General features: G+C 35.3%; 1 protein-coding gene across 2 annotated transcripts in view; it reads left to right on the top strand.

The window, feature by feature from the left end:
• WWP1 (WW domain containing E3 ubiquitin protein ligase 1) overlaps positions 1–27,900 on the top strand; it is a 72,081-nt gene that overhangs the window by 24,276 nt on the left and 19,905 nt on the right. For both annotated transcript variants that reach the window (XM_004679752.2, XM_012722969.1), the window contains exons 9-18: positions 4,456–4,792; positions 13,529–13,624; positions 15,112–15,286; positions 17,298–17,352; positions 17,438–17,522; positions 17,649–17,777; positions 21,605–21,680; positions 21,788–21,859; positions 23,691–23,779; positions 27,589–27,748. In XM_004679752.2, coding sequence (XP_004679809.1) covers positions 4,456–4,792; positions 13,529–13,624; positions 15,112–15,286; positions 17,298–17,352; positions 17,438–17,522; positions 17,649–17,777; positions 21,605–21,680; positions 21,788–21,859; positions 23,691–23,779; positions 27,589–27,748 — 1,274 coding nt within the window. The remainder of the gene's footprint in view (positions 1–4,455; positions 4,793–13,528; positions 13,625–15,111; positions 15,287–17,297; positions 17,353–17,437; positions 17,523–17,648; positions 17,778–21,604; positions 21,681–21,787; positions 21,860–23,690; positions 23,780–27,588; positions 27,749–27,900) is intronic.

Genomic DNA, 27,900 nt, shown 5'->3' with positions numbered 1-27,900 from the left:
TAAAGGAAGAAAAAACCCTACTTATAAAGTCATTTTAAAAAAATTACATTTTAGGCCCACCCTGATGGTGCAGTGGGTTAAAGCATAGCACTGAGAATCTAAAGCCACTTGCATGAGTTCAATTCCTGCCTGCCCCAGAGGTGACCACATGGCGTGGCAGACCTCTCCTGACCCACTCACTGCTCCCCTCAGCAGTGTACTTCGTCGATCTGCTTGTTCTGCTCCCCACTCTGTCTATGGTGAAAACTTTCGCTGCCCCTGAGCCTCTGGCCTGTACCCCAGTTCTGTATGCACAAATAAATAAATATTTAAAAAAAAAATTACATTTTAGGGGCCCTTCTTAGCAATGCAAGGGTTTAAACCAAAGCACTGCAAGCACTGATTCGATCCCTGGCCATGAAGGTGGCCCACAGACCCAGCAGACTTCTGTCTCGCCTCCTGCTCCTCGGTAGTGCATTTCAGTAGATCCACCTGTTCTGGGCCCCACTGTCTCTGGTGAATCCTCTCACCCACCCTTCACCTCTGGCCTGTACCCCAATTCTTGTATGCATAAATAAATCTTCTAAAAGAATTTAGAATTTAAACAGTAGAACTCATTTACAACTCTCCAAAGAGCTTGTAAAAAATATCCTTATTGTCCCCAAATGAATGAGTTTATTCATTATATGTAGTTATCAGTGAATGAAGAATGATAGGTCTAATTTTATTCTTAATGAAGCAGTTTGATAGCAGAACCAGTTATGAGCCAAGTCTACTTTTGATGATTGAAAACTATATGTTGAAATACTTTTACACTAAACTTACACAAGAAGTGTCTATTTCATTTTTGTCATTGTTCTTCATCTAAAGTGTATGGAATTTCAAGATTTAGCTCCTCTTCTTAAAGTATTCATTGTTGAAATGAATTGGTGAACGTAGTCATTGACCATCAACTCATGCATGTTTTAGCATTGGGGCCTACTCAGCTATTAATGCAGAAGTGAGGTGGATTTGCTGAGCCTTTCTTCATGTGAAATTTCTTATTTAAACTCTGCAGTTTGTCAAGTAACCATAATAACTGTTAACATTTGTGCTGTTGTGTTGTTGTAAACTATACATCCGATTTACTGATTTCACATCATATCTTTTCTAAACAGATACTAACATTCTTTCCCTTTCTCATAAAGGAGCAGAGGCAGAGCACGTAAATCTGTATGTCACAGACATATAGCTCAGTGGCACTCAACTCTGCCTTCGTCTGTGGGGCTTTCATAGTATCTCAGAATTGTGCTGTTTATCTTTCATATTGTGATATACTTGATTATTCCCCCAAGTAGCTAAGTGTTTTCACCTCTGATTATTGTTTGTGACATCTGACAAAACAGTCTGTCGTCATTCCATTGGTCCCTTACAAAGGCTTCCGGAACCTGCTCTGTTGATAGCAACCACATAACCAATGTCTTTTGTATGATCTATCATCCCTTAGGAGGATGAATTCAGGTATCTTTTCAAGGGATAGGGGAATTTCCTTTAAGGTATTAGTGTAAAAATGGTACTCCTTTTTCAAATAAGACGTACAAAAGTCTGTTTTCACTACAGTGGGAGTTGGAAATGTGAATATTCTGTGTGTAACATGTAACATGCATTTAATTTCTTACCTGCAATTTCAAAATTCTAAAATCTATAAAACCAAGGTTTTGTTTGGTAAATGCATTTGATGGGAAAATGACTTGAAGGTAAAATTATAGTTGGACAGGCTTATTAGTAATATGCTTGTATTTTGCTACAGAAATATTATGTTTAATTACAGTAAGTAGCCTCCAAACATGCTGTGGAGATATAGAATACATGTTCCATACTACTTTTCTAAATTTTGAAATGTAAATTTTGGAGCACACTTTTCCTCAAGATTTTCAGATAAGAGTTTGGGACCTGCTAAGTTTTTTTTTTTTTTTTTAAAGATTTGTACATACAGAACTGGGGTACAGGCCAGAGGCTCAGGGGTTCTTTTTGTCCCCACTAGGGGCGAAGTAGATGGTGGGGAACCCCTCGACTTTGTAGCGGTCGTGGGTGATGTCGTTGGCGGTGGCGTCCATCTTGGCGATGACCAGGCTCTTGTGGCCCTTGTACTTCTTGCCCAGGGCAGCGTAGACGGGCTCCAGCTGCTTGCAGTGCCCGCACCAGGGCGCGTAGAACTCGATGAGCACGTCCTTCGTGGGGTCCATGACGAGGGCGTCGAAGGTCTTCCCCACCACGACCTTGACCGGCTCCTTGTTGTTCTTGGGCACGGGCTGGGATTTGATGACCGGCTTCAGTTTCCCTTTCTTGAAGGCCGTGACAAACTGGCGGAGCACGTCCGAGTCGAACTCTTCGGGCTCCATGGCGAACTTGCGGCCGCCCTCGTCCAGGACAGAGCGGGGAGCAGACCAGGCAGATCGACGAAGTACACTGCTGAGGGGAGCAGCAGGCGGGTCAGGAGAGGTCTGCCACCGCCATGTGGCGGGAATCGAACTCATGCAGAAGTGGCTTTAGCTTCTCAGTGCAGTGCTTTAACGCACTGCTCCACCAGGGAGGGCCCCTGCTAAGGATTTTAACACAAATGACTTCTTTTCCCCAGAGACAGTATTATATGTTATTTATTCCCCAACTTCCTATACTTTAGAGTCTTGGTCCATTGAATAAGTTTAATTGCTGTGATAGTTGTAAGTAGTAATTTCAAGCTAAAATGAGAGAAAGTCATGATTTAGTGAGATTAGATTAGATATGACTTCTAATAAGATGATTCAAACTTCAGCTCTTCCCCTCAATTTATTAACTCTTGAGTGAATCTTGGACACATTTAATATCAAAATTTAGCTCCTTTGTTTATAAAAAGAATAATGCTTTATACTTGTAATTAATTACCTTACAGGATTGTTTCACAGATTAAATGGAAAAAATAAATCTGTGACATAGCAGTAAACATATTTTTTAACAAAAGGAGTTTCTTAATATCTTTTCGCCCTAACTTCTAGTGTAATATTACATTTTAAAATACATAATTTCCGTTATTAATAAAGTAAGCATCAGACAACTAATTTCACAAGCTTAATAGGATTGCTTTTAGCTTATCTTGAAATAATTAGATTCTGACTTCTGGTGGTGCAGGGTATAAAGTGTCAGTGCAATCAAGCTATTGCCAGACACTGTGGCACGAGATAGATCCCCGGCCAGGGAGCTTACACATGGTATAACAGATCTCTCCTGACTCGCTTGCTGCTGCTCGGCAGTGTATTTCAGTAGATCCGCCTGTTCTGCTCCCCACTCAGTTGCTGTAAATCCTCTCACTCCCTCACCTCTGGCCTACACCTCAGTTCTTGTGTGCATAAATAAAAATAAATCTTTAATAATTAAAAAAAGAAATAATTATATATTCATAGAAAGTTGCAAAGAAATGTCCAGGGTCAGCCCATATATTCTTTACTAGCCCTTCCTCCTTCATACTGCCATCTTGTATAGCTATAGTAATATGAAAATCAGAAACTTGGCATTGACACAATCCACATTTCATGCACAGAACTTGTTCACATTTCACCACTTACAACCTGCTGTGTGTGAATGCATGTATGTACTTCTTTGTAATTTTCTAACAGGTTTTGTTCAATAATCTATTGCCAGCTTTAATTTGATTTTTATAGTGACAGAGTTGAACTGAATCAGTCATACAAAGTGAAAATAAAGAAAAGTGTGTATTCCATTGTTATTTCTATAGAAAATGTAAAATGAATTTCTGGACTTATTTTTGCATTTCCTCTAATACAATATTAAGCCTTAGTACCACCGGGCCCTGCCTGGTGGCAAAAGGGGTTGAAATGCAGTGCTGGGAAATTGGCTGCAGCTGCTTCAGCCCAAGTTCAATCCCCTGGAGTAAGGAGGTGACCCACATGGTGGCGCAGACCTCTCCTGACTCACCCACTGCTTCCCTCAGCAGTGTACTTTGTCAGTCTGTTCTGCTCCCTGCTCTGTCTTTAGTGAATCCTCTCACTACCCCTTCCCTATGGCCTGTACCCCAGTTCTGTATGCATTAATAAATAAAATCTTTAAGAAAAAAAGTTAAGGCCACTGTGTATTTCCCACTATTGAAAAGGTATGCTTACATTAGTTACCATTTGCATCTGATAAGGGAGATTGAAATACATGAAAAAGTTCTTATATGATCCATATAGAATTTACTCAGAATTGATTATTTGGAGGATAAACATTTGTTATTATGATTTCTGTTAAGGTTATTTGTGCGCGTGTGTGTGTGTGTGTGTACAGTTATGATAAATTTTGATAAACATGGATATTTCAAATGTGAGCAACAAAAACTAAAGTACATCTGCCAGCGGGTACATTGTTCAGTGTGAACTGGTCTTGTGAATAAGTATAATTGGTGAGCTTACTGACTTCTTTGTCATTTGTTGATAGATTGTCTTATTAATTTTCCCACTTCAGTTAATGGAGAATCATCCTCATGTGCACCAATTGATAATACTTCCACCATGGGTACTGCAGTACTATCTGAAGAAGCCACCTTGTCAGCAGATTGCACTAGGACTACTGTTGAAGATCCTTCAGTTCAAGAAATACCAACTTCCTCAGAAAACAATGAATGTATTCTTTCTAACAGAGCAGCATTTGGTTCTGAAACTAGAAGTGTATTAGACTCTGCCACCTCTGGTTCTGGAAATAGTTCTACTTTTGAAGCAGCCAAATTAAGACAGTCAGATGGGGGTGTGGAACCTGTACGACATCAGTCTGGAAATACCAACACAGAAACTTTGCCATCAGGGTATGTATGTATGATTTTTATTTTTTTAGATGGTAGAATTAGTATTGAATTCAACTATTGAGTATTTGTGTAAGAATTTTTCCATTGGTAACTAACTTGGTATCTAAATTAGAATCTAACCTGTACTTATTTTTTTTTTAATTTCAGTAGCATTGCATTGTAACATTTACAGATTTCAGGTGTGCATCAGTGGAGTCATCCTGTGTGTATATTACATAAACATCCAGTTCATCACTAAACATCCAGTTCTACCTTTGCTCTATCATGTTCTCTTCATTCCATTTACCTATACCCACCCCTTCATTTGTGGTAACCACAGATTGATCTTATTCCAAAAAGTTTTTGTTTTTCTTTATCTATTTGCTTTTATATATGTGCTACATTGTGTTAAATCATAGGGTGTTTGTATTTCTCTGGATGACTTATTTCACTAAGCATAATACCAGTCATCCATGTTGCAAATCGCAGAATTTCATCTATTGTAGCTGATAGTCTTCCATTATGTATATATACCATGTTTTCTATATCCATTTATCTGTTGATGAGGACTTAGGTGTTCAGTCTTCACTGTTGTAAATAATACTATCATATACATGGGAGTGCACATACTTTTTTTTTTTAAGATTTATTTATTTATGTATACAGAACTGGGGTACAGACCAGAGGTGGGAGATGAGAGAATTCATCAGAGAGAGAGTGGGAAGCAGAACAGGCAGATGTACTAAATACGCTGCTGAGGGGAGCAGCAGGTGGGTTAGGAGAGGTCTGCCACGCCATGTGGGTCACCTCCCTGTCTGGGGATTGAATTTGTGCTATAGTGGCTGCGTTAGCTTTATAGTGCTGTGCTTTAACCAGTTGCACCACCAGGGAGGGCCTGCATATACTCTTACTCCGTTAAAAACACAGAGTGAGATAACTGGATATAATACAGAATTTTCTATTTTTAATATTTTTGGAATTTCCATACTGCTTTCCATAAATGTCTGCTCAATTTACATTCCCACCAACAGTTTACAAGATTTCCTTTCTTTTTACATCCTCTCCAACTTGTTGGTTCTTGTCTTTTGAATAGTAGGCATTCTCACCTGTTGCAAGGTAATAGCTCATTGTTGTTTTGATTTGCATTTCCCTCAAAATAAGAAATGCCAAACATGATTTCATGTCTCTTGGCCATCTGTATGTCTTTGGTGGTGTGTCTATTCAGATCCTATTTTTTAATCAAGTTGTTTTGTTGTTGACTTATAAGTTCTTTGAATGCTTTGGATGTTAACCCCTTGTAAGGATTGATTTCCTTATGTTTTCTCCCATTCACTCTTTTGATGTAAGTTTTTTCAGTGTTCTGAAACTAGATTAATGCAATTTCACTTGTTTATCTTTGATTTTGTTTCCCTTGCAGTAGGACTTAAGTTCCCAAATACATCTTTGAAGCTGATGGCAAACAATGTATATTGCCTGTATTTTCTTCTGTGTATTTTATGATTTCAGATGTTACATTCAAATCTTTAATCTCCTTTAAATTGATTTTTATATGGAGTTTGTGGTCTAGCTTCATTCTTTTGTTTGTGACATTCCAGTTTTTCCACTACCATTTATTGAAGAAGCTTTAACCTTGCTCTGTTAGAAGCTCTTGACTCCTTTGCCTTAAATTAGAGGTCCATGTATGTGTGACTTTTTATCTGGGCTAAAGTTGTTCCATTGATCTGTGTTTGTTTGTAATAAATTTAAAATGACAATCTATTTTAATTACTAGTTAATTTAGTTTGGTTTGACATCAGGAATGACCTAAAAGATCAGAGAACAAAAAACAACCTTTATTATTTTTTCCTAGTAGCATTTTTGCTATTTCTGGTCTTTTGTAGTTCTAAATAAATGTCTTGATTTTCATGAATCATTTTATGATTCCGTGTAGAATGCTATTGGAATTTTTGAATGTGTTACAACTTAAAATCCTTGAGCATGAAATACCTTCCCATCTTTTTTTGTTTTCATTTTCGTGCAGTTGTGTCTTAAGTTTTCTGTATACATGTCTTTCACTTCTTTGGGTAAATTTTTTCCAAAGTACTAAATTCTTTTTGATGTGATGTTAATGGGATGTTTACCTGACATCTCTTTCTGCTAGTTCATTCTTTTTTCAGTAGGGAAACTCAAGTGTTTTTTGCATATTAATTTTGTACCTGCCATTTTGCTGTCTTCATTAATTATTTGTAAATGATTTTTTTCTGGAGTCTTTGGGATTTTTCTTTGTATATTATCGTGTCGCATGCAAATTGTGATAATTTTTGCTTACTTCTTTCCAATTTGGCCAACTTTATATCATTTTCTTGTTAACTGCTCTTAGTAGTTCCGACATTATACTTAATGGAAGTGGTGAGATTTAGTATCTTTGTCTTATTTCTGAATAGAGGGAAACATTGCCCTTTTTTGTCATTATATCTGATGTTAGTTGTGGGTTTGTCATATGTAACCTTTTATATTGAGGTGTGTTCCTTACATATCTATGTTGTTGTGGGTTTTAGTAAAGGATATTGTATTTTGTCAGGTTCATTTTCTGCATCTGTTGAGATGATCATATACTTTCTGTCCTTTTGATTTATTGTATATCATGTTTATTGATGTGCATATGTGGAGCCATCCTTGCATCCCTGGGATAAATTCTACTTGTTTATGGTGTTTGATTCTTTTAATGTATTGTTGAATTTGGTTTGCTAATATTTTGTTAATGATGTTCGCTGCTTATGTTCAGTTGAGATAGCAATTTTGTAGTTTTTTCTTTTGTGGTATCCCTTGTGTTTTGGAATCAATGTAATGATCATTGTGTTTTGAAATCAATGTAATATTGGGAATCTGTTTGGAAATTTTCTGCTCTCAGTTTTTGGGGGAGAGTTTGAGGAGGATACGTACTAATTCTTCTCTAAAAATTTGATAGAATTCACCAGTGAAACTGTCTGGTCCTGGTTTGTGATTTTTGGGCAAATTTGATTACTGTTTCTATTTCCTTACTAGCATGGGTCGGTTCAAATTTTTCTGTTAATCTGATTCATTCTTGGAATGTTGTATATTTCTAAGAATTTGTTTCTTCTATGCTGTAATTTGCTTACATATAACTGTTCCTAATACTCTCACAATCTTTTTTCTGTGGTTATTTGTTACAACTTTTCTTTCCTTTATTTTACTTATTTGTGTTTCTTTTCACATATTTTGTGAGTACGGCTAAAGATGAGTCTGTATTGTTAGTCTCTTCAAAGGACCATGTCTTAGTTTCACCAATCTTATGGATTGTTTTTCACACTCTCGCTATAGTATTTATTATTGCTTTTCCTAGTACTGATTTTTCACCATTTTTTCCTTAATACTTCTAATTTCTGTAAGTGTAGGTTTAGATTTTTGATGTGTGATTTTTCTTGTTTCATGAGAAAGACTGTAAAGGTATAAAATTTCATCTTAATTTCACTTTCACTGCACCCCATAGGTTCTGATAAGTCAACTTCATTTTTATTTATAAGTTCCAGAGAGAAACTCCTTAATGAAATAACAAAAACCTTTTACAAACATGTGATATGAATTCTGCTACAGAAAGAGCTGACCAAAATAAATACACATTAAGACACCTTGGTGTGAAAATTTTTATATATTGGAACCTAATTAAAATTCTAAATATTTCAAAGATTAAAACAAAACAAAACAAAAACAAAAACCAGGGCCCTCCTTTGTGGTGCAGCGGGTTAAAGAGCAGCACTGCAAGTGAGCCAAAGGCACTTCAGTGCAAGTTCAAACCCCGACCCTGGGGGTGACCCACACGGCGTGGCAGACTTCTCCTGACCTGCCTGCTGCTTCCCTCAGCAGTGTACTTCGTCAATCTGCCTGTTCTGCTCCCCTCTCTGTTCCTGGTGAATCCTCTCACCTCCCCTGCACCTCTTGCTTGTACTCCAGTTCTATATGCATAAATAAATAATTTTTTTCAGAAAATGCAAAAGCATATCTCATACTAAGTACAGTATCAGAAGTCTCAGAATCAACATAAGCTAGAATACAGTGGGCCAGTGCCTTAAATCTTAAAGAAAATTGTGTCCAGTCTAGAATTCTATATCCAAGAAATGGGAGTCTGGTGGGAAAGGAATAAAGGGAACTAAGCACAATGAGGAAAGGAAAATTCATAACAGCATGTTATGAATCAGGTGTAATTGTTAAAATACCTAATGAGCCTGAAAATTTTGAGAGGAGGTATTATGCAGCTAGAAAAGTACTTGTAGTTAACTGAATAGTAAGTTCAAGAATATCAGGAAGTAAGAAAAGGAGATAATTTTTTATAACAGTTTATTTTTACATCATTTTGTACATTTTTTTTTCCCATCTCAATTGTAATCCCTGCGGGTTTCCTATCACCAAGTCATCTGTGTGCCACCACCATAATCCCGTGCACTTCCCTCCCTACCCCCCCGTTTTTGATCCCATTCCCCACTCCACCCCCACAAAATGTCTCTGGTATATGGCTGTTCATTATTCTTGTTATTTTCTTGCCTGGTCCATTATACTCCTGCTATGAGTGAAACCTTTTGGTATTTTCTTTCTCTTTCTGGCTTATCTCACTAAGCATGATCTTTTCCAGCTCCATCCAAGTTGCTGCAAAGATATGTTTCCCTTTTTTGGTTGCTGAGTAATATTCCATTGTATATATGTACCACATCTTTTTAATCCAGTCATCTACTTTTGGGCATTTGGGCTGCTTCCATGTTTTTCCAATTGTAAATAAAGCAGCAATAAACATGGGGGTACAGGTATCTTTTTCAGTCGGTGTTTTTGTGTCTTTTGGGTAGATACCTAGGAGTGGGATTGCTGGGTTGTAGGAAGCTCCATGTTTAGCAGTTTGAGGAACTCCAAACAGTTTTCCATAGTGGTTGTACTAGTTTGCATTCCCACCAGCAGTGCAGGAGAGTTCCTTTTTCTCCACATCCTCGCCAACATTTGTTGTTGCTAGTTGTTTGAAGATGTGCCATTCTCACTGGGGTGAGGTGGTATGTCTTTGTGGTTTTAATTTGCATCTCCCTTATTATGAGTGATGTTGAACATTTTTTCATATGCTTGTTGGCCATCTGCATTTCCTCTTTGGAGAAGTGTCTTTTTAGCTCTTCTACCCATTTTCTGATGGGGTTGTTTATTTTTGTTGAGTTTCATCGTTCTCTGTATGTTTTTGTGATCAGTCCTTTATCACTACTTTTGTGTGAGAAAATGTTTTCCCAATTAGTGGGCTGTCTGTCTGTTTTTTGTAATGTCTCTCTTGCTGTACAGAAGCTCTTTAACTTGATGTAGTCCCATCTATTTATTCTTGCCTTCACTGTTGTGGCGTTGGTGCTCTGTCTTTAAAGCTGTCGCTGAAGTGTATGTCGTGTAGTATTTGATCCATCTTTGCTTCCAGGTATTTTATGTTTCCCATTCTTATGTCTAGGTCTTTAATCCACTTCGAGCTGATTTTTGTGACTGGAGTGAGGCAGTGATCTAGTTTCATTTTTTGCATGTAGCTTCCCAGTTTGAAAAGGAGATAATTTTTTTTTAAGATTTATTTATTTATTTGTACAGAACTGGGGTACAGGCCAGAGATGTGGAGGGTGAGAGGATTCACCAGAGACAGAGTGGGGTGCAGACCAGGCAGATCAACGAAGTATACTGCTGAGGGGAGCAGCGGGCGGGTCAGGAGAGGTCTGCCTCGCCATGTGGATCTCCTCTAGGTCAGGCGGGGATCGAACTCATGTGGAACAGACTTAAGCTTCTTTGTGCTGTGCTTTAACCCGCTGTGCCACCAGGGAGGGCCCAAAAAGGAGATAATTTTTAAAGAAATTTTATGTCCCATGGCTCAGATATCCAGAGGGTTTACATAGTCATGATAATAATGATAAAGGGAAGACACCGCCTATGTGTGTATTTGGAAAGATAGGGAAGAGGTAAGTGTAACAGTATATATTTGTAGCAGAAAAGAGATAGCTTCATCTTTTTATACTGAGAAATCAGTACATTATGTTTGAAATAAGTAGTAAATAAGGTAGGCTTTTTAAAAAGGTAAATATTAAAAGAATTGGCTAAAACAGTTAAAATATTACCCTTGGGGCCCTCCCTGGTGGTGCAGCGGGTTAAAACACAGCACTGAGAAGCTAAAGCCACTTCCACATGAGTTCGATTCCCGCTTTTGCTGGAGGTGACCACATGGCGTGGCAGACCTCTCCTGACCCGCCCGCTGCTCCCCTCAGCAGTGTACTTCGTTGATCTGCCTGATAAATGAATAAATCTTAAAAAAAAAAATTACCCTTGGGGAATGGAAAATTATGATAAGGGGACAGTAAGCCCTTTTGGTTTTTTTTTTTCTCCTTCAATTATGAACTGTGTTAACAATCACTGTTTGAACACTGTGAAGCTGTGTTATATAACTGCAAAGATATATTTCAGCTATTTGAAAATATATATAATTTTGATAAAGATGAAAGCTGAATTAAAAGTAGTAAAGAACATTTGTAAAGAAAGGTTGAAAAGCAGGAAATTTTGCTATAGAACAGCAATAAATACTCAAGTATAGATTATGGGTATTAGTACCCCAAACTAACAAAAGTCGCATTATCCTGAAGCTTTTAACCAACACAGTTTTTAGCTTTTTGTTTATTTTTGCAGCTAAGCCTTTCCTACAGATTAGTAACCCATTGGCATGTGTTACAGGTATTCCTGAAGTGTCTGTAAAGCAAAATTCCATATTTAAATCCTGCTCTTCTATGAACTTGTAATATTATTTAGAAATAACTGATATAAATCTGAAATTTCTAATTATTTTTAGTGAAATGCTCTATAAGTAATGTCTAAATTTTTATAGTACAGGATAGTTTGAGTCTTCTGGTATGAATTTATACCACTGTAATTTTTTTTTTTTTTTGGTTTTTAAAGAGAATAGTATATATATACACACATATATATATATATACCACTGTAAATTTTAGTAAGTTTAGCAATCTTTATGTTGCAGAGTCAGTTGGTCATCTTTTTTGTTCATGATTACTACTTAAGCATTTTGTGACTTACGTTTGTTAGATGTAACAAAAAACTAAGTTTTTTTGTATGCCATGTTAAGTATGCATGCATGTGTACATCTTATTTAGGGAGTAGCTTTAATATATATTGTCATTTTATAGGGAAGCCTTTTAAGGAAGGACTTTTGAAAATCAAAAAGCTAATAAAACACCCTTCCTGGTGGTGCAGCAGGTTAAAGCCCAGCACTAAGAAACTAAACCCACTTCAGCATGAGTTCTATCCCTGGCCCAGAGGTGACCCGCATGGCGTGGTAGACCTCTCCTGACCTACCTGCTGCCCCCCTCACCAGTGTTACTCGTCAGTAGGCCTGTTCTGCTCCCCACTCTGTCTTTGGTGAATCCTCTCACTGTTCTTGCACCTCTGGCCTGTACCCCAGTTCTATATGCATAAATAAGTAAATCTTTTTAAAATAATAAAAACTAATAAAAAATTGGATCTCTGTGTTTACAAAAAGGAAAAATATTTTATTTAGTCTGTATTCAAAGTGAAGATAAAAAAAATGTTAGATATGAGGATTGTATTTTTTTTTAAAGATTTATTTATTTATTTGTACAGAACTGGGGTACAGGCCAGAGATGCGGAGGGTGAGAGGATTCACCAGAGACAGAGTAAGGAGCAGAACTGGCAGATCAACGAAGTACACTGATAAAGGGAACTGCGGGCGGGTGAGGAGAGGTCTGCCACGCCATGTGGTCACCTCCGGGGCAGACGGGATTCGAACTCATGCGGAAGTGGCTTTAGCTTCTCAGTGCTGTGCTTTAACCCGCTGCGCCACCAGGGAGGGCCCGGATTGTATTTTTTTAATGTACACAATTTCTTTCTACACCATATTGAGGAAAGACTGGAGAGAAAGAAATAGGGGTTACAAAGGAGAAACCAAGAGTGGGGAAGATAAGGGTTGAGAGACTTCAAGGCAGAACAGAAAAAGGATAAAAGTGAGATATCCATGAATTTGGAGGGTTAACAAAATCAGAGAATACCAAATGTGCACAATGAAGATACTACATAAAGAGGAATTTTTGTAGAGCAGTATTAGCACATACTTAAGGTGATTTCCACTAAAATCTCTCAGGTGTATATTTTTAAAACTATAGGCAGGCAGAAATGGATATTATTTACTGACAGTTGTACTTTGGATGTTAATATTAGGCTGAAAGTTACTCTATTTTGACTAAATTTCCGTATTCTGGTTTGGAATTATGAAAATTTTTAACTTTTAAGAACTTAAGATACGGCCCTCCCTGGTGGTACAACGGGTTAGGATGCAGCACTGCAAGCTGGCGGCAGCCTCTTAAGTGTGAGTTCCATCCCCAGCCCCGGCGGTGACCACATGGCATGGCAGACCTCTCCTCACCTGCCCGCTGCTCCCTTCATCAGTGTACTTCGTTGATCTACCAGTTCTGCTCCTCACTCTGTCTCTGGTGAAGCCTTTCACTGCCCCTGCAACTCTGGCCTGTACCCCAGTTCTGTATGAATTTAAAAAAAAACTTAAGATACTATTCTGTTTTGTACTAACTGCAATTACTAAGTCAATGAAAAAGAAATAATGAAGAAGGAATAAATATGAAACAATAAACAGAGCAACTTTTAAAGTAAAACTTAATTTTCATGATCATAAGGAGACATTTCTCCCATTGTCTTGGTTCTTTTATTTTTGTATTTTTATTAAAGGTGGGAACAGAGAAAGGATCCTCATGGTAGAACCTATTATGTAGATCATAACACTCGAACAACCACATGGGAGAGACCACAACCTTTACCTCCAGGGTAATGTAGCATCTTTATTTGTCTTCTGTTGGACTTTATCATATATGTGATTTCAGAGTTTATTTATTAATATAATAAAAAATGATTCATTCTGCATATTGCTTTCTTATACTACTTTGATTACCTTTGTGACTAATGAGTGTTCACTGAACAGTATTTGCTAGATTGTAACTCTTAACTCTAAAGGACTTCCTCAAGATATTGTCAAACATTGGCATGAATTACTGAGAGTAATTGTAGGCTTTTGATCCAGTTTCAGTCCTTGTTATTTTTTAAGGAGTGAAAGGCATATTTAGGTTAGTTTATCATGTATATATTCTATGTAGTATCCTACACTATGTAACTGCATGTTCAAATATATAACCTATAAAGATTACTACAATAAAACTGTTGCATAATGACTAAAGTTATATAGAGGGTTTTATGTGATGGTGCACAGGTGAATTGGTGGAAATTCTATGGCGACTACACCTGGTATAAAATATTTACAAATAGAGAAAGTAAATAAAAACCAAATATAGAGAGGGTTTTAAATAAATAATATTTCTGTTATTTGCTAAATAAATTTCGTGCTACTAGGCTGCCATTTAAAGCCATTCACAAACTGATCTTCCTTTTTTTGTTGTTCATATCATTCCTAACTATTTATACATAATGCACTGACATCTAATTGAATGGAACTTTGTGTTCTTATAGGTACGTATATTCTGCCTGTACCTAGAATATTCTCTTTATTCTTTTTCATCAAAAATTTTAGATGAAACCATTATAAAACATTCAAAATCCAGAAAATACAAGGCAAGAAATATGTTTTGTGAAATTGTTTCCTATAAGGATTTTTAAACTAATGTTTAACTTTATGACAAAAATTGGCTTCAAGTTATCTGAACCATGGAAGATGGGTAGAATTCAGGACAATGGAGAAATAGGGGATGACATTCTACTCTCTAGGAGTAAAGTAATGACAGAATGAAATAAATACAAGACATACAGGACCAGCAAGTCGTTGATTTGACTATCATCTGCGCCCCTTGAGAATCTTTGGGGAGATGAAAATAAAGTGGTAAATAGGTTCATTTTTGTGCCAGGCCAGAAAGCTGTGATAGGTGAATTGATATGCCATGATCATCATTTCAAGTTGGCAGCAGTTGTAATGGCAGGGAGATATATTAAAAATATGTAAAAAGAGGATTAAAATCCTGAACATGAGCAGTGGCCATAAGGACAGATTGCAAGTTATATTGTAAGTGCTTATCAAAAAGGCAGTGTGAGAAGTACTGGGACTGTTCAGTCTGTGACCTCTTCTTTAGAAATCCTTAGATAATTGGGAAGGTAGTTGAGGTAAATTAAGTTGCAAACTACATGTTCACTGTTATCCTGTAGAATATTTATATTTTTAGGCTTGATTTTTTAATTAATCGGAGTCTTAGCTAAATACCCTCAAGTTTTTATATGAAGAAGTTATTTTAATCTTATATTTATTGTAGTTGGGAAAGAAGAGTTGATGACCGTGGAAGAGTTTATTATGTGGATCATAACACCAGAACTACCACTTGGCAGCGGCCTACCATGGAATCTGTCCGAAATTTTGAACAGTGGCAGTCTCAGCGGAACCAACTGCAGGGAGCTATGCAACAGTTCAACCAGCGATACCTCTACTCGGTATTTAGTAAATTTGGAAATGTTTCACACCACACATACGCACGCTCTTACAAAGTAATTTTTAGTTGATCATTAATAGATATACATAAGTGGACAAGTGGTATGGTTTTTTTGTTTGTTTTTAAATAATTCTAGTGTAAAATAATTATATCCTCTTTTGTCCCCATTGACTGGTAATTTCATACATGTGATGTATGAAAATAATATAATAAAATAGTAATAATAAAATAGTATGTCTTTACCATATCCAGCCCTCTGTCTTAACTTTAAACCTTTGCTTTGTTTATTTTAAATGAGGTCATTTATCTCCTGGTTTTATTTAAGGCCAGTTTGGCCATAATTTAACCACACTGAACTTCATCCCAGATATTTAAAACAGTGCCTTTGTCTTTTTTGTTCCACAAAGATAACCCCAGAATTGAATATAGTCTTTTCCTGAAGTCTAATGTTATATGAACACTTGATCAATAAGAAATTTATTTATTGCTATAAGTAAACATTCACAAGAAGAGTTGGGTAAAAAAAAATTCCTTTAAATGGGTTTGATTTTAGGAAACAGAAAATATAAATTTTAAGTATTGATATCTCTGGGTAGTGTTTTAAGGAAATCCAGAATGTAGAAGCTAGCAGATTTAAAAGAGAGTAGAAAAGACTCTTTATAATCCTGCCTGACCTGGGTCTTTTAGCTGTTTTCTTTGGAGGTTAAACAGTAAGTTTTCATTTGAAGATTGACCTAGCCTCTAGGTTAGCTATAGCAGAGAAGTATCTTCCAACCTTGTATAGAACATCTCTTGCTGCCACCAGTTCCTGGTTCTTTGGTAACTTGTACAGAAAATGTGTGGTGCAGTTCCATCAATTAGTTTATGTCGCAAGCAGGATACACAATTGTGTGCCTTTGGTTTTGGCTGCATGTAGTTGTTTACTTGAACCTTGGCAAACAGGGCAGAATTGGGTATTTGATATTTATCAGCATTATATTCTGCACACAGCAGAATATATATAAATGGGTTGAAATTTCATTAACAAAATGTAACAAGCCTTGGGCTAATACCACATTGACTCAGCAGTCATATCATGTACCCAGATTCTCATGCATCCATATTATGCTTCATGCTTTTTACGCTGTAATATGTAGTGCTGTCCTCTGGGCCTCACTTTACAGTCTAGACAAACAGAAAGGAAAAGTGGAATTCAAGAGGAAAGTGATTTTTTTCTACTACTACTTATCTTTTTAGTTGGAATTTCTGCTTCTACCTCATTGGCCAGAATAGGTTGCAAAGGAGGTTGGGCATGAAATATATTTAGGTGGACACATTGATGTCTCAAACAAAATAGTGATTTGGGTGACAAGAAAGAAGAAATAGGAAGTGGGTATAGAGTTAAATTAATATTTGTTATAAGGTTATAGAAGATTTCATCAAGATACATATATACTTTATCATTAAGAAATAGTTTTCTGATTATTAGTTTATATTTGTAATTTTAAAATTGTTGGCTAAATTTTACATTTTTGAGAAAATATATTTTCAGGACTGTGAAAGCATAAATGTGTTTTGTTAACATATGTTTGAATATCTAAAAGGTATTAATATGAGAAAAAAGTTTATTTGTATAAAGATGAATTTGGAATTTAATAACAGTTTTAAATAAGCATTCTAAAGAGAACTGTAATAATCACTGTTTTTAAATAATACAATTTTATTAATTATAATTTTCTCTTTGCTTTTTCTCTCATCTGGGCACCTGTAGATTATTATGGAAAAGTTAAGAGGTTAAACTATTGTCAATGTATTATTGTTAAATCACTTTATAAAAACAATACTTTAATAATAGACTGACTCTTCTTAATGACATTTTTAGGACTTTGTGTTTTGAAATCACTATATTCACATTCATTTGTCATATTTTAAAGAGCATTAATATAAAATATGATTCTGCTGATTGCTTATTTATCTTCTTCTGTTTTTATATTGAATATTGTTATTTTTTTCTCCAATACTTTCTCTATCAGGCTTCCATGTTAGCTGCAGAAAATGACCCATATGGGCCTTTGCCACCTGGCTGGGGTAAGTCAATATTTTGTTGATAAAAATACCTGAATGTTATATATAGTAAATAGTTATTAAATGATGTTCTTACACTGTTTTATAGAAAAAAGAGTGGATTCCACAGACAGAGTTTACTTCGTGAATCACAACACAAAAACAACCCAGTGGGAAGATCCGAGAACTCAAGGGTACCTATCTAGTATAGCCTCACTTAAGTCATCCTGCACATTTCTGTAGACAGAATTAAGTAGATCCTGATAGAGGTTTTTAATACCTGGAAAATATTCACCTGTTTTTGTAATTTTATCTTTCAGTTTACAGAATGAGGAGCCCTTGCCAGAAGGATGGGAAATTAGGTATACTCGGGAAGGTGTTAGGTACTTTGTTGATCATAATACAAGAACAACAACATTCAAAGATCCTCGCAATGGGAAATCATCTGTGTAAGTGAAAATCTGAAGTTTTAAAAACACTTCTGTTTATGCACTGGACTGTGGTGATGTCACATGGGTAATTTGGTGATGGTAAACCCAAGGGGATACAACTGAGATGGAAAAATGCACAAAATGATGTAAAAATAAACTTAAATGTTTTAAAAAAATTAACATTCTGCTAAAGCTTGTTTCACTGCTAAGTACTGCTCCCTCATCTCTAGCACCTACAATGTTGAGCATCAAACTTCATCTAGAGTTTTTCATTTTAATGTCTTCATGATTTTTATCTTATTCATTTATTAACAAACCTCATGAGTATATTTATGTCACCTTTATAGCACTGCAGAAGCAAGATTTTGTAATCTCAACAATAAATCAGAAGAGAATCAGTTTAAAAGCTTTGATGATTGGGCTCTAATTATGAGTTAAAATGATACTATGTGAAATTAGTACTTTAAAGTCAGATCAAAGTTTTAACAGTAATGTTATTCCTTGTCTTTACTTTTGTTTTTCCAAACATGACATATGCTATAAATAAAAAAAAAATGACTTGGTGTACAAATCCAGGAATTTTAGATATCATCTTATTCAACTTTTCAAATTAGGTTTAATTTCCAAAGAAGACATGGAGAAAATGACTAAAATGTGAAAAATCAGATTATTGGTTGTTTTAGTTCTATCTCTAGTGGTGTAATCTGGCAAATTTTGTTTTTTAAATTTCAATTTCTACATTTGCAAATCAGAGATAAAACAGTGACATTAAATATTATAAATAATGCATGTAATTTATACATTTTGTTGACTCAAAATTTGTACTTTTTGGTAATCATTTAAGGTGAATTTATTAATTTCATGTTATATATCTTTGCTTTAACTGTTGTTATTATTACTAATACTGAATTCAAACTGGAATAATCAACTCCAAAATAACAACAAAATAAGTACCATAAAAGAAAGTTTAAATGCATCTCTTATTCACACTGTGCTCTCTTCTGAAATAAAACTTTGAACATGTTAAAAGAAAAAAAGTTCTGTTTAAGGAGGGCATGAAGTTTAGCTTCTAGCTTAACCTCAAGCTTAGCAATAATTTCACTTTTTGGCTAAAGTAAACTATATTATTAGTATCCTAGTATTCCTGGTTTTGCTCTACCTTATTAGAGAATGGATTTGTGCCACATAATTCCTAATAACAGTAGCAAGTATTTGCACAGTGATTACTAACATGTCAAGAGTTGTTTAAGCACTTCCTGTACATAGCTCATTTTGTCTTCCAATAACCCCTTGAAATAGACACTGTAATGTTCCCTTTTCCAAATGCAGAAGCTGAGGCTTAGTGAACATAACTAGTAGTAGAGCCAGTTTCAGATTAGAGCAATCTGTCTATAGAGTCTATAGAGTCTTAAACACCACCTCATACTACTGCAATTTCAGATGAACTTCTCAACAAAATTTGGATTTTTCAGAAAAATAAAAATTTGACAGATGGCTCCATACTTGCTCCTAGGAGTGATGTATTTGCATCACTACGGAAACAGATGCAATCATAAAAGCTCTTTTATAAGACCTACTGTCACCTCTACCCATCTCCCAGGTCTGTCTGCCTCCTGATCCTGTAGTGCACCGTCATTGTCCTTAGCAACTGTCCGCTCCCTCTGCTGGTGTACTAGATCATTCCCCCTTCTTCCTGCATAATTGTTTCAGCAATTATCTTTTTTATATCATCAGTTTTTCTTTCTCTCCTTAATATTTTCATCAGCTGCTATTTCCCCTAGATTAAAAATAAAACACCCCACAACTTTTCTTCTTATAAATCCAGTCAGTGAAAAATTATTTTTTGTTACTGCCCTTTCCAGGAACACAAGCTGAAGGACTTATTTCTGCATTAATTTTTCTAATCCTAAAATCAACTCAAAACAATTCTGATAGTGAATTTTTTAGGAATACAGAGACTTCACTTTATTAACCCAGGAATTGATTTACAGTCTTATTGACTTATCAGGAGCATTTGACATAACACATTTTTCTCTCCTGGTAAAAGGAATGAAGGGACTTGAATTTTCCTCTGCCATCTGTCCTCCTTCTATTTTATTAGTTCCTCCTTTTTTCTAAAACCTCTTTACTTCGAAGTACCCAGAGCTTTCTTTGTCCTCAGTTCTCTTTGCTGTCTAACATCATTCTCTTGGTGACTCTTAGCCAGTGTCGTGCTTTTAAAAAACCATCTATATGCTGACGACTCACGTATTTATTCCTTATTTACATTTCTCACTTGAAATTTTGCTTCATATATTCAGCTGCATACTTGATACGTCTTGTAACTCCTCTTGATGACTCACATAAAACATGTTCTACCTGGTCTGTTTCCCATCTGAGTTCATTTAAAGCCACTTATAATGTACTTGAGGCAAAAATCTTGAAATTGTTATATAGTCCATCAAGAATTCTAGTTATCAGCAACTTCAGAGTGTGTCTTTACCTGTGTCTCCCCACTTCCACTCCTGCCACTTAGGGCTCTCACCTCGAATGGCCACTGTATCACTCTGCTTTCTACCTGAACTTCATGGAATGTTATTCTCCATATAGCAGTGAGACTGATTTTGAAAAAAAAAAAAAAAATTGTCATTTCTTTGCACAGAACCTTTAGTGCTCTCATTTCATCTCAGTAGCAGTGAAAAGCAAAAAACTTTATACTATTCTCCAAGACATACAATAGCTGACCCATTATGTTTTTAGCCTCGTCTGTATCTTGTGTTTTCAATCACTCTGCTCCAGCTTCAGTGGCCACATAGCGGTACCTGGAACATTTGAAGTTTCTCTCACCCCCAGGGTCTTGTCTTGTATTCCCTTAGCTTGTTATATTCTTCACCCAAAACTCTATAGAATTATTCCTTCATGTATTTGTACATATTGTGCTTTATAACCAACTTTGAAAAATTCCTTGTATTTCTCATGCTTTTCACTGCCTTTTTTTGAGAAGCAGGAATGGTAAGACATTTATCCCTCTCCAACACCTACATGTATAGGTTACTTACTCATTCTGTTATCTCTCATTCTATAATAGAAAAGCTTCACAGAAACAGACATTTTTATGTTTTACTAACAAATAGTGCCATGTACATGCTATGTATTTTGTATATGCATTGAATCAATGCATTTGAACCTGACAATAAAAGAGAACATTTTTTTTTATTCACTTAAAAATGCTCCCCAAGATTGTGAAAGTTCTTTTTGCCTGTCTCACTCAGTAGGCATGAGACCCACATGGTCTTAGTATGAAATGAACAGTATTCTAAACCTGTCCCTGTATGCTTCTCACTCCATCTCCACCCTCACTGACCAGTCAAGCCATGTGGCCTGACGACACTTGTTTTTAGGAGTTTGGTTTTGCTCGACTTACTAGCTCTAGCAGTATTTTTTTCAGTCTCAGATTAAGTTTAAGATATGGTAGTTTCATCCATGTCTCCTTTCTATAACCTCTGCCCTCCTTAGATTCAAGGGTTATCAAAGCTTTTCTTTGAATAGTAGATTTTATAAAACTTCATTTTACTTTCTTTATAAAAGGTTCTAAGTTCATTTAACTCCACTCACAATGTACTTGAGTCATTCTGCAGCTGACTCATGAAAGACAGTCATACATTGTCCCTCTGTTATGTTCTCCTCACTGCTTTAGGCCTTGGTGACCATATATATGTGTATGTGTAAATAGATAGATAGATATCTTTATTTCTCTCCCAAAAGGTATGCTTCCTATAGTCGTGTAAAAATTGGATGAGCTCCTTTGCTAAATTTATAACTTCAGTGTGAATTAATAGGTGATTTGTTTTTGTTTTTTTTTCTAGAACTAAAGGTGGCCCGCAAATAGCTTATGAACGCAGCTTTAGGTGGAAACTTGCTCACTTCCGTTATTTGTGCCAGGTACTACAGTGGTAAATAGATCTTCTGTTCATAATCATTTAGTCTTACCTTTATGGGATATATATACATATTTTACATGATACTATGCTGTTATTTTTTGTTTTTAGTCTAACGCATTACCCAGTCATGTAAAGATCAATGTGTCCCGGCAGACATTGTTTGAAGATTCTTTCCAACAGGTAAGGAAGATTTTTATCAGGAAAAAACAGAACAACTTTTCTTGCTGTATTCTGTAGATATAAAGGGAGTTATGGTTTTAGAAATTTTAAGCCATTTCACAATAGAACTTTAACAGTTCACCATTTGTTCCCATTATAATAACCATTAAATCCCACATGTACTAAGTGATTGCTACACACTTGGCACTGGCATTTATATTTATCATATACTTTAATTCATCTTCACAGTATCCCTTTGAGATAGCTCCTATTATTGTATTTATTTTATAGGTAAGTATGGTAAGAGTGAGAGACAAAAATCATTCTGCCATGTATTAGATTACTAAGATAAACCTTAAACAGCTTTGGAACAAGTTGACCCATTTAGATACTTATTTGCTAAGATTTTGTTAATACAAAAAACCTTGGTAACATCACCAAATTAAAGTTAAATTGATACACTGTGTCCCATTTAAATTTTCCTTTAACTACTTTAATGTTAATTTTTATGTTCTTTAGCTTTGCGCTTGAGTTCAATCTTCATTTGAACACTATTTTAGATTGCATTCTCTCCCAGCTCTCAGAGTCACATTATTTATTGTACTTTGTTTAATAGTGCCACCTGACAACTTGTATGCCTTACTAAAAGTAAGCCCCAGGAGAACAGAAACTATTTAGTTTACTGCTGTAATACAGAGTACCTTAAATAGATCTGGATTGTAGCAGCTATTAACTGTTTGGTGAAAGAATAAATGAATATAATAAGACTATCTTTCATGAGTCATTTGCAGAATGACTGCAGAATATAGATTTTAAAAGTTTTAATATTGTCATTTTTGTTTTATTATCACTATGAAGTGGAGAATTTTTCCTAAAATCCTCCTCAGTCCCCTCAAAATGCAGGGACTTTTATATATACTTTGCGCAGAGCAAATCTGAATAATCCTCTGAAGTCGAATGTTCAAGTTTAGCTTATTTATCTAGTTGTTGGAGTTTGAGCAATATAAACAGAGTTTCTAAGTGTTCAAAGAGATCAATTTGTTGCAACTTTTGTTTGAGCTTTCTTTCAGTAAGACTACATTTAAATTTGTGGTAGACTTTGGTTTGCCTTTTGCTCTGACTTGGGATCATGCTGTTTGATGTGCAAGGCTGAGCGTGTCCTGCCTTTGGCATGGAGACCTACTGGGAGCTCTAGCCTAACTAATCTTGGCTATGGTTCTGACATGTGAGGAGTGGGAGTAATTCATTTTTATATAAAAACAAATCCCATTTACTAGCAACTTGGTTTAAACTATAAGGATTATGAATATGTGGCATAGGTATTGTTTTGAGATATAATACTTGATGTATAAATTCTTCTTAGAGTCATTGCTGTAGCTGAGTTCCTTGAAAAATGAAATGTGTGTGATCAAAATCCAGAGTGGGGTTTTTTCCCCCCTCTCCTTAAATGTACCTCAGTTTCAGAAATACACAAGTCACCTTTTATAATACTTCAGTGCCATTTGGAGGGTAGTGGAGAAAGGGGATTTCAAACCCTTGAAAACCTTTCTGTTTGAAACTCTTCACTAAAAGTGGAACTGTCATTTAACACTAAGTGGGAAGTGAACTAGAGAATGCTTAATCAATCAAGATACATCTACTTATGGAACAGATCTGTATTCTACTTATGGAATACATCTGTTTATGGAACAGATCAACTACCAGTTTATGGAGCAAATCAACTGATCTCTTGAGTTAAAAGCATAGTTGTAGGAGATAGGAAAATGTGTAATTTTGAAAATGTTAAATAGAATTATTTTGGAATAAACTTGTGCTCTGTATGAGTGTTTACATATCTCTTCTTTTCAATTAGATTATGGCATTAAAACCCTATGACTTGAGAAGACGACTATATGTAATATTTAGAGGAGAAGAAGGACTTGATTATGGTGGTCTAGCAAGGTAAAATAAAAGATAGCTGCTTTGAAATAAGTGTGTTTCCACTGTATGCAATGGGTGTATTCTTGAGAACATGTGTTTTTTCAATACGAAGCTGGAAATTTTTTTCTTTAAGGTTTATTTATTTTTGCATACAGAACTGGGGTATAGGCCAGAGATGCAGGTGCAGGGGCAGTGCGAGGATTCACCAGAGACAGAATGGGGAGAACAGGCAGACTGACAAAGTACACTGCTGAGGGGAGTGACCCACTGCGGGTGGGTCGGCTTTAGGTTCTCAGTGCTGTGCTTTAACCCACTGCACCACCAGGGAGGGCCCTGGAAATATTTTTTAAACAAAAATTATTTGCACAATACCATAGGTACTTATCATTGCTACCTCAGCTATCCTACACTTTCTCTGTGTATAGATATATATGTTACTATATATATGTTAGTTTGTGTGATGTAGAACATATTTACTATTTTTAGAACAGATTTAATCATAAAATGTGATAGAGCAACTTGATACTATTTTATGTATTATGGACATCTTTACACATCAGTATATATAAATCTAATATTCTATTTAATGACTGCACAACATTTTACAATATTCATCACATGTATAAGGTTTCTTCTTACTGTTTGCTATTAGAACAGTGTTGTTGATTTTATATTTGTATTTTTAATACAGACAGATTTTAAGAATAAACCTTTCTGTATTCTTCAATTATTAATATTATACACTTGTGAAGTAATATTTGTGGAAAATTCTTTTAGTTTTCAAAATTGTTTTTCCAAACCTAATTTGAAAACAATTTATATGTTTAGCAAAATGTCAATTAAATTTTTTCACAGAATTAAACTTTTTTTAATAGACACAACTGTCTTTTTTCAACTCACATTTCACAATTTTACAGAACTACAAAATCACAATTCTAGTACCAACTGGTAAAAAGAAATGGGGGCCCAGACTCACCTGGTAGAAGCACTTCAATATACATGGGATTATCAGTTTTTGTTATATAAGCATATTTTCATTGCCACGCCATTTTTAGAAAGCTTTTTCAGAAGAGAAACCAGACCTGTACTATAAAATGTTCATATCACATCTATCTAAAATTCAGAAATTTTCAGACATTAAAAAGAAACGAAACATGCTGTTATTTTTACATACCTTATTTAATAACATTCACATTCTTGTCTGAACCCTTCCTTTACCTTGACTATGAGTTTATTTTTATATTTTAATGGTTTTAATACAGTCAGTAATCAGGATTATCTCACTCCAGATTCTCTTTGATTTATATATTAGAAGGGTGATTCATTCCTGTCATCTTTGCATGTTTGAAAAATGTTCTCTTGCTTTTGGTGTATAAACAACAGCTTCACTATATATAGATTACTTGAACAACACTAGTTTTTCCAAAACTCCATAGACATTGCTTCCCTGTCTTCTAGCATTGAATGTTAACACTGAAGTAGTAAGCTACATCCTTATAGGAAACTTTTTTTCTCTCGATAGCCACTGTACCCTTTTCCTTATAATTCATTAACTTCATTGATTGTTTTATATCTCTTTATAGGAACATTTTAAGATCTTTCTTAATTTAAGAGAAATTCTCTGGTAGCATGTCTTTGAATATTTTCTCTGTTCCATTTGTTCAGTTCTTTTCAGGAACATCAGTCATGGGTTTGGAACCGCCTCTGTCAGTCTTTTCGTGTCTGTAATCTTTTCTCTGATCATTTATGTCTGTGATCTTTCTTTTCTTTCTTTCTTTTTTTTTTTTTAGTTATCTCAAACCTATTTAGTGTCACTGTTTGCAGAACTCCCCTGACATTTTGCTGCTTTTAATGTGATTCTTTTTTTCATTAGCGGTTTTACTGTTTTCTTCATTTTCTTCTCTAGGCTTTGCTAGCTCATCGGTTGTTTCATTTTTTAATCTCTAGTTTATTGAAAGTATATAAAGAAGGGTTTGTTAAAAACAAACTCTTTTTGTCTTTTGCTAATGAGAATTTTCTCTTCTTTTCTGCCAGTATCAGGGTATTGGTTAGATGTTATGTTATAGTCATTTCTTTGAATTTATTCAGTGTTCTCTGAGCCATTGTTTACTAGCGTAATCTTCAGTAAATAGTAAATAGAAATTTTATATCTTGTTTTTTTGTGTCTAGACCCATTCTCACTTGATCTAGTGATACTCAGTCCTTTTCACTCAGGAAATAATGCATTCAGTCTCATCACAACTTGGATGTGGACTTGGTTTAACTAATTGGGGCTGTATTAAATTTTATGAATTACTGTTTTTAGTCATTTCTTAACTGACTATGTTTTAGGGACTTCTGCTGCTGTAGCTTCAGGCAGTTGTCAAGATTGTATTTTAAAACCTTAGAAAAGCGTGTGTAGACTGTAAGGTCACATCTAGCCACATAATAGTGGTTTCCACTGTGATTTTCATTTTTTTTAATTACTTGGCAACATTAATTTTCATTTTAAAAATACTTAGATCCACATTTCTACCTTCTCATGGCATTAATTGACTGAATTAAAGTAACTGCTTCCTCTTGTAGAGTACTGTACACTATTTTCACTACTGTATCCATCTCTACTCATCTTTTTTCTTTTTAAGATTTATTTATGCACACAAAACTGGGGTACGAGCCAGAGGCGCAGGGGCAGTGAGAAGATTCACCATAGTCAGAGTGGAGAGCAGAACAGTCAGATCAACGAAGTACACTGCTGAGTGGAGCAATGGGGGAGACAGGAGAGGTCTGCTGTGCCATGTGGATCACCCCCGGGGTGGGGATCAAACTCGCACTGAAGCGGCCTGGCCAGCTTCGCAGTGCTGCACTTTAAGATGCTGCACCACCAGGGAGGGCCCACTACCTACTCACCTTAAGAACTGTAATTAAAAAAAAAAGCAATAAGTCTTCCTTAAAACTGATGATAATTTTATCAGGGATACAGTGATCATTGGGGAATTGTGACTTAGAAGAAAATATGGTCATTGTAGAGAAACATTGTAGTCACTGACCACTAGAGCCCAGCGTTAGAAGAAGTTGCTCTCAGAGTCTTTATTTCATTCTGTAAATTACTGATTTTTTTTAATCTAGCTAAGTTTCATATGTTGGATTTTTTAAATGACGCAGAAAGCAGTAAGTTAGCAAAAAATTAGAGAATGCACATTACAATATTTAAAGTTTTCACCCCTAAATTTTTTTATTTGTAATGCATTGGCAATAAAATTATATATGTTCCATAGTGACAGTGCTGCATATCTCAGTGTCACCAGCAGATATTTATTAAACCCTGTTGTGTACTAGTCTCCTGTTAGGAGTAAAAAATGCAAAAAAGAAAACTATGTGTGTGTATACATATAAAGTTATGGCTTTTACTTTTGATGAGAAGTCATAAAATAAATTTGTGAAGTATTACCATTAAATATTCAATAACTAATACAGTTATGCTGAAAATTGCTTCAAATAATTGCTAAAGTAGACTGGATTTGAAAGAAAAAAATGGGATTTATATATGCTAAATTGAAATTTGGGAGATATGCCCAAACAAAAGTATGGCACAGAAACAAGTGTTATGTATGAAATTTATAGATTGAATTTATAGATTGGCAAGGTGGCATCTTGTGGGTAACTTTGAAGGAGGGGTCAGATTGTGAGTGACTTAAATGGAGAGCTAAGGAATTAGCAGAGTTGTTTAAGACTGTTGAGCAAGAGGGATGATTTACACATTATGATGTGGTAGAAATGTGACACATGGACTTGAGATTTTTTTGGTCACTTACAGACAATAGCTAAAAGATAACTTTATTTTCTTTTAGAGAATGGTTTTTCTTACTTTCACATGAAGTTTTGAACCCCATGTATTGCTTATTTGAATATGCTGGCAAGAACAACTATTGTCTGCAGATAAATCCAGCATCGACCATTAATCCAGACCATCTTTCATATTTCTGCTTCATTGGTCGTTTTATTGCTATGGTGAGTCTTAACTTTGTTATTTCTTTATTCATTCTCTCATTTAAATTTTCCCTATTTTAAAAGTAGTTTAGAAGCAACTGTATGTGTTGTCCTTATTTATATTAAGGGAGTTGTTTCAAAAGAGTATCAAATATAGTTAATTTTTGAGTACC

The sequence above is a fragment of the Condylura cristata genome, unplaced genomic scaffold, assembly GCF_000260355.1.
Source record: "Condylura cristata isolate star-nosed mole 26May11 unplaced genomic scaffold, ConCri1.0 scaffold00009, whole genome shotgun sequence".
NCBI lineage: Eukaryota > Metazoa > Chordata > Mammalia > Eulipotyphla > Talpidae > Condylura > Condylura cristata.
The sequence above is the reverse complement of the archived record's forward strand: the minus strand, read 5'-3'. Positions and strand labels throughout refer to the sequence as shown.